The sequence below is a fragment of the Gossypium arboreum genome, chromosome 9 (assembly GCF_025698485.1).
Source record: "Gossypium arboreum isolate Shixiya-1 chromosome 9, ASM2569848v2, whole genome shotgun sequence".
NCBI classification, from domain to species: Eukaryota; Viridiplantae; Streptophyta; class Magnoliopsida; order Malvales; family Malvaceae; genus Gossypium; species Gossypium arboreum.
In genome coordinates, this window is record NC_069078.1 from 54,814,111 (window position 1) to 54,820,628 (window position 6,518).

A 6,518-nucleotide genomic window follows, 5' to 3' on the forward strand; every position below is an offset into this window, starting at 1 on the left:
ACCCCATCAATAAAATATTTCTTAACATCCTGCTTCGTAAGGGCGAAACTATCAACAAAGTGCTAGCCATCCTTCTTATTATTCTGATCTAAAGTTTCCTTTCCCACTAACATATCCTTCTATGACAACAAAGGCTCTGATATAGGATCCACAACCATCACATCATCAGAAGACACGTTCAAATCCTTGAAGCGAAACTTCTTAGTGCTAGAGTCATCAAGAATAGAGGCATCATCTTCATTCCTATTAGCAATATCAATCGACGAAGACGAGAGCATTTTTTTGAAGATTTTCAGCATTCAAGAAAATTTCTTGATATTTCAACTTAAATTCCCTAAGTGATTTGAGAAAAAAAAAACTCAAGATTTGATCGACAAAATCTATAGTTGCCAGATTTCCTAATCAATTAACTCAAAGAGATAAAATAAAATAAAATAAAATAAAATAAAATAAATGTAAAAGGCATCTCTTTGGTTAGGAGTGAGAAAAAAAACACTGAACAGAAACTTGATTCATGCTTGAACGATTTTAGTAAAGCGGAATCATGTTTAAACAATTTTTATTTTACAAATTAAAAAAATTGTAATTACTCAATTAAATTGATTTTATTTTTATTTAATTTATAATTAATTTTTATAAGGTAAAAATAAATATTTTATATTTAAAATACTATATAAAATTTATTGTTCAAAAACATTTTATAAAAGATAAGATAAATTACACCATTAGTTACTAAGCTATATGTAAGTTTTTATTTTGGTCACTTAACTAAAATAGTTACAATTTTGTTATTAAATTATTTGAAAGTGTTTCATTTAAGTCGCTAAACTATTCAAAAAAATTTATTTAAATCACTGGGTTGTTAAGTTTTTTTTTTCTTAAAGTTCTAAAATCCAAATTGACCTGACGATTAATGTCGGAGATTGAAAAAAAATTGTTGAATTTTGATTTGCAGGTTCGTGACATTCAAAATCAAATGAGCTGTAGAAGAGAATAAGAAAGAGAACTTTCGATTGGTGCAAGCAATGCGAGCAAAAAAAGACATATAACATTGTTACTATACTTACTATTACCGACCCGCTACCTGATTACCCGATTAGATCCTAACTCATTCTCTACACGGTTCCCACTTTGGGTTTGCATGGAAGGTGCTCGCACCCTTCTATGAGACCGCACGATGTGGGTTCGCACCACCATATAGGCAAACCCACATCTAGAAAACACATGTTAACCCTAGAGTAGGGTACGTGTCGACATGCATGGGAAGCTACCTATGATATCACATCCATGAACAATAACCATATTATATAAATATACAGTTTAACCCATCACACTCTAAAAGACTCAACAAGGATCAATTTAACAACCTAATGATTTGAAATGAAAACTTTTAAATAATTTAATAACTAAATTGTAGTTTGTTTTAGTTAAGTGACCAAAACAAAAACTTACCCATAGTTTCGTGATTAATGGTGTAATTTACCCTAAAAGGTATTAATTATTTTCTATTTATTTGAAAATTTAATATTTTAAAAATGTTAATAAAAAAAACTTGAAAGCTTAATCTAATAATATCCAAAATTCAACCTATTTTTTGTTAAAATAAAATAAATTAAAAACCCAAAATTTATATGAATAATTGAGAACCAAACTTAATTATTGTAGATGATTCGAGAACTCTAAAAAACACGACTTAACTAACCAAACCGAACTTAGCCATATCTTTGGCTGCTAATATGGAGATGGAAAAGGGAAAAAGCATTCCCAGAACTTGAGTAACAAGACAACATACAATAACAACATGATGCAAAGGAAAAACTGAGTAGTACAAGCATATAATATGATGTTGTGTAATCCAATCCAACCATTCAAACTACAAAGGACTGTCTTTATCTAATGAAAGTGCGTATATTGTGGTGATATATATAGTTTCTCTATATGATTAAGTAATGGAGTATGGTCAATTTCTTATCCTCTGCAAATGAATAACAATGTCGTAACCAGAAGCTTGGTGCTTATAACAAGTAAAAAGCCGCCATCACAAGGAATAAAACGTGATAAATTAGACCAATCTTGGAAGCCACACTGGCTGCACCAGTAGCTGGCGAATAGCTTCCTTCAGGTGTGCCTGTTGTGAGAACAACTACTATCCAGTCTCCATCGGAACCAATCCCAACTCCTGTATACTTGGTGTCATTGAGGTTATCATTATACTGAGACTGTGTAAAGTTAGTGAGTACAAGATTTGGAACTAGGTTAGGAACACAAGCAGGCATTACTGCTCCATCCCTTGTGTTGGAGACATTCAAATGGCATTTGGCCAGAAGGTTTGGGTAGTTGGCAAACTGCGGTTCAGTGCCTGGAACGGTGTTGGCACCGGTGGAGTTTGTGCAAGGTTGGTTCTTAAATTGATCTGCTAGTTCATCAGCAAGGCACTCGGCATTGTCATTTTTCTTCAGAATTGTCAAGTTCAATGAAGCCCGGTAATCGTTTATGCCTTTAAGAAGATTATCCTCCTCATCTGTAAATGGTCAAGAATAAAGTCGGTGATTACATATAATATTTGACTGCCATTTCGTATTAGAAAGAATAAACAAAAAAGTTCTATTTTGGGTGTGAACCAAAATGCAAAGAAGATCGATTTTCTTCGCCTCTTGAAACAAAAAGAAAATCATAGTTACATGGCAGAAAATTTCCAGCAAAATAAGTTTATATCCTCCCATGTAGCTAAATTGCTGAACAGCTAAACATCAGAAAGATCCAGTACTGCAACTCATGAAGTTACTCAAAATTCAAACCAAGTAATCCATACAAAAGCCAAATCTCATCAGTCAGCTTAGGATATCAGAGAGAAAACAACATTTTTATTCAAAGGGGAAACCATACAGGCTAATAAATCCCAGATTTCTAGCTATATGACTGCACTCTAGACCCTCCAAACAAAGTCAATCTGAACCCGCATCTAATTCAAATTTGATGGCTCATATTAGCCATAGTTATGATGGTCAGAGCTCAAGGTTAGGTTTAGGACTGTAATACAGCTGAGTCAAAAATTGGATCCAGCTCAGTTAAGTACCATTTTTTGAGATAGAGCTTTGCTCTAGATGAAATCGAACTATTTTTCATACAGGAAGGACAACTTGAAATCTGCATTCTGCTGGAACAGTGAGTCCGAAAATTCTAAGACATATTACATGAAAAATTAGGGAAGTGTTTAGGTTTAGGGTTAACAAAAGGCGAATCCAAAATTCCAAGACATATTACTCCAATTTGGGTGTGAGTATTTCACGAAGATTTTCATGTACTTAAAGAGCTTTTGGTAGAACATATCTACGTACCCATGTCCGGAAATGCTTTAGATATAGATACTTGAAGAGAAAATAAGAGTCAGAGCATGATCTTCTCAACAAGAAACCAAAGATACCAAATAAGCATTATACATGTATATGTTTAAGAATGGGCAGATCAAGTCATTATTTGGAGATCAAACTGCCATATAATTTTTATCAAGAACTAGAGGTGGGATCAACAGCAACTATCCACAAGTAAAAGGATCTGTGAAGTTGAAACTTGAAAAGACACTAAAAAAAACTATAAACAAACAGAATCTTCAATTACATTAAGTTAATTGCTAGCAAAATAAGAATAGAAAATTCTACTACAAGCATCCAATTGAAATCTAAAATGGGTTCATGTACATGGAAGTACCAAGTCCGAAAGAGCAAAAAAAAATCTACATTGAATAACCATATAAACAAGCAAAAAAAAATATTTATATCCAATTCCAATACACAATTAGCAAATAAGAAGAAATATACAGAAAAGAAACCCCCCACACCCCCCAAGTTGAAAGCTGAAATCAAAATTTGCTTAAGCAACAAAAAGAAAGGCAGATCCAGAGTTAAAAAAAAGGAAAGGGAGGTTACCAGTGTCGCAGGAGACAAGGGAGTTGAGGGAGAGAAAGGAAAGGAGGAGCAATGAGAAGAAAAGGGAGAGCTTTGAAAATGCCATTGGGTTGAGGGTGAGATTGATGAATGATGGGAGTTTGAATTAAAAATGGGAGATGAGAAAGAAGAACTTGGAAGACCGAATGTAGCTGTCGCACCACTCCTTCAATTCAACAACCGGTAAGTAGAGTGTTTCATGATTTTTTTTTTTTTTAATTATAGGCGCTTGGAACCAATTCTATTTCCGTCGAAGTGGGCATTTAGATAAACTTAGAGATAAACTTTTTCCAAGAACCGTAAGTACAAAATAAAAATCTAACATGACATTATTCATTACGATAATATATTTATTAAATTTAAAAAAATTAAAATAACTAAATTAGAATATAAACACCTATATTGTCCGTGACGTAATTTTGAAAATACGTAGGAGTTGGGAACAAAACCTGTTTTATTATTATAAACTTAAATAAATATTAAAAATTATATTACTTTTTATAGTTAAATTTAAATATAATATTAATTTATTATAAAATTGTAATTCGAGATGTCCTAAACCAAGTCAATTAAAATTCTGTATTGTTAAACTTAAAACAAAGTTTTATATAGTGTAATTCTAGTCCGACATGATTTGGTAGAAATAATTTTTGGGGTAAATTATACCAACAACCACTTAATTTTGGAGTAGTTGACAAAATAATTTTATAAGTTTAATTTCAGTCACTCAACTTTAAAAAAATAACAAAACAATCACTAACGTTATCAAAAAGTGATAAATTAGTCACTTATTAACATTTTTCGTTACTTCTTAATTGGACCACTGATGTGGCAAGTTAACTAGCTAATGTGGCTAATTAACTTACCATGTTGGAAACCCAATTAACCCGATTAGTTGACGTGGCAGATTGACATGAAATTTACCCAAAATTTACCTAAAAGAGGGGCCCTGGATGGGAAAAAAATTGGGAAATTTTTTTTGGCAAACGGAACTTGGAAAAGCTCTTAGCTACCATGAAGCTTGGTTTTTTTCTATGGTAGTGAAAATTAAAAATTGACAGCAAAAATGTTGAGGCTGGCATAAAAAAAGGTTCCTTGAGGTTGGCGTCACAGCCTGTTCATCGGCACCGGTTTGGTCGGAGCTCCTGCTTTTGGCAATGCTATGAAGCTCCAAATCAAAATCAATGACAAAATAATAAAAATCAGCAAAAACAAAAATACCGAATATTAAGTATCCAAAATCAAAACAACAAAAAAGGAACAAGAATCCCAAATTGGTTTCATCAAAAGAGAGAAGTAAAAAAAAAAAACAAAAAAACAAAAACTAAAAAAAGGAGAATCAAAACAGAAGAAACCCACACCCATCTCACGTTTTGCAAGTTGGAGAAGTCAAGCCACTTGTTCGATGATCCGAGTGGTCAAGAGTAATGGTTGGTCGAAGAAAAGCTGTGGTCGGAATATAGTGGTGATCAGATGGTGGACAGCGAAGATCTGTTGAAGCCTTGTTTGAAGCTTTAAGGTCTTAATCTGGGGATTTTGAAGGCATTTGGTGATGATGATTGGCCAAAGAAGGCCATGAACGACGACTACTAGAGTTAAGAAAAAGAAAAAGAGAGGAGAAGAAGAGAAGAAAAAAAGGGATCGAGATTCAACAGATAGTAGCGAATTACGTGGTCGCTCCACCTTGAAGGAACAAAATGGTCGTAGCTAGGGTATGTCCATTTCTTCTTCTTCTTTTTCTTCTTCTTATCCTCTCCTTTTTTTTTTCCTTCTTTCCTACTGCCCAACTAGGGTTATAAGACTATTTAAACGATAGCTAACCCTCAGTTAAATGCCATGTCACTTTTTCGTTACGTCTATAACAGAAAATGATTAAAAGGACTGTTTTGTTATTTTTTGAAAATTGAATAACTAAATTGAAACTAGAGTGACTGTTTTGTCAGCTACATCAAAGTTGAGTGACTGTTGGTGCAATTTAGCTTAATTTTTAATGCATAATGATTTTTTTATCTTCCAACTATATAAAAAAAAAAGTCCTTTTAGTCCATATAATTTTTTCCTTTTTTTTCTATTTTATTTTTGAACTTGTATTTTTTGTCAAATCACCGCAAATGAACGAAAATGTTAACATTTGTTAGCTTTGTTGATGTAGCATACACATGTATTGCCGCTTAAATGACATGCCATCAATTAATTAATTTTTAAAATTTTTAAAAATATTTAAAAATATTTTTATAAATTTTAATAATTTTAAATAATTTTAATTTTCAAAATATTTTTATAATTTTTTGAATTTTTAAAAAATTAATTAAATGTTGATGTTTCATCCACGTGGCAATTCACGTGTATGTAGTGTCAACTAGGGGTGAGCAAAATCTAATTCTGTTAGAAAAACTTGATAAAAAATTTAAATTTTGAATTAAATAGTTCAAATTATTTGAGTTAATCAAGTTATTCGGACCAACTCAGATAAAAAGTTAAGTTTTTTGGTTTAACTCAAATATGAATTACACAATTCGAGTTATTGGAAAATCCGAATAAGAAAAGATAAAACTATGTCATTTTGATAAATGC

The 6,518-nt window shown here is 32.0% G+C and overlaps 1 protein-coding gene across 1 annotated transcript; it reads right to left on the reverse strand.

The window, feature by feature from the left end:
* Nucleotides 1–1,771: 1,771 nt before the first annotated feature.
* LOC108454280 (uncharacterized GPI-anchored protein At3g06035-like) lies at nucleotides 1,772–4,219 on the reverse strand. Its single transcript, XM_017752694.2, has 2 exons — nucleotides 3,927–4,219; nucleotides 1,772–2,521 (listed from the first exon to the last, which is right to left on the reverse strand). The coding sequence occupies exons 1-2, from the start codon at nucleotides 4,009–4,011 to the stop codon at nucleotides 2,016–2,018; spliced, it is 591 nt and encodes a 196-aa protein (XP_017608183.1). The 5' UTR covers nucleotides 4,012–4,219; the 3' UTR covers nucleotides 1,772–2,015.
* Nucleotides 4,220–6,518: the final 2,299 nt, after the last annotated feature.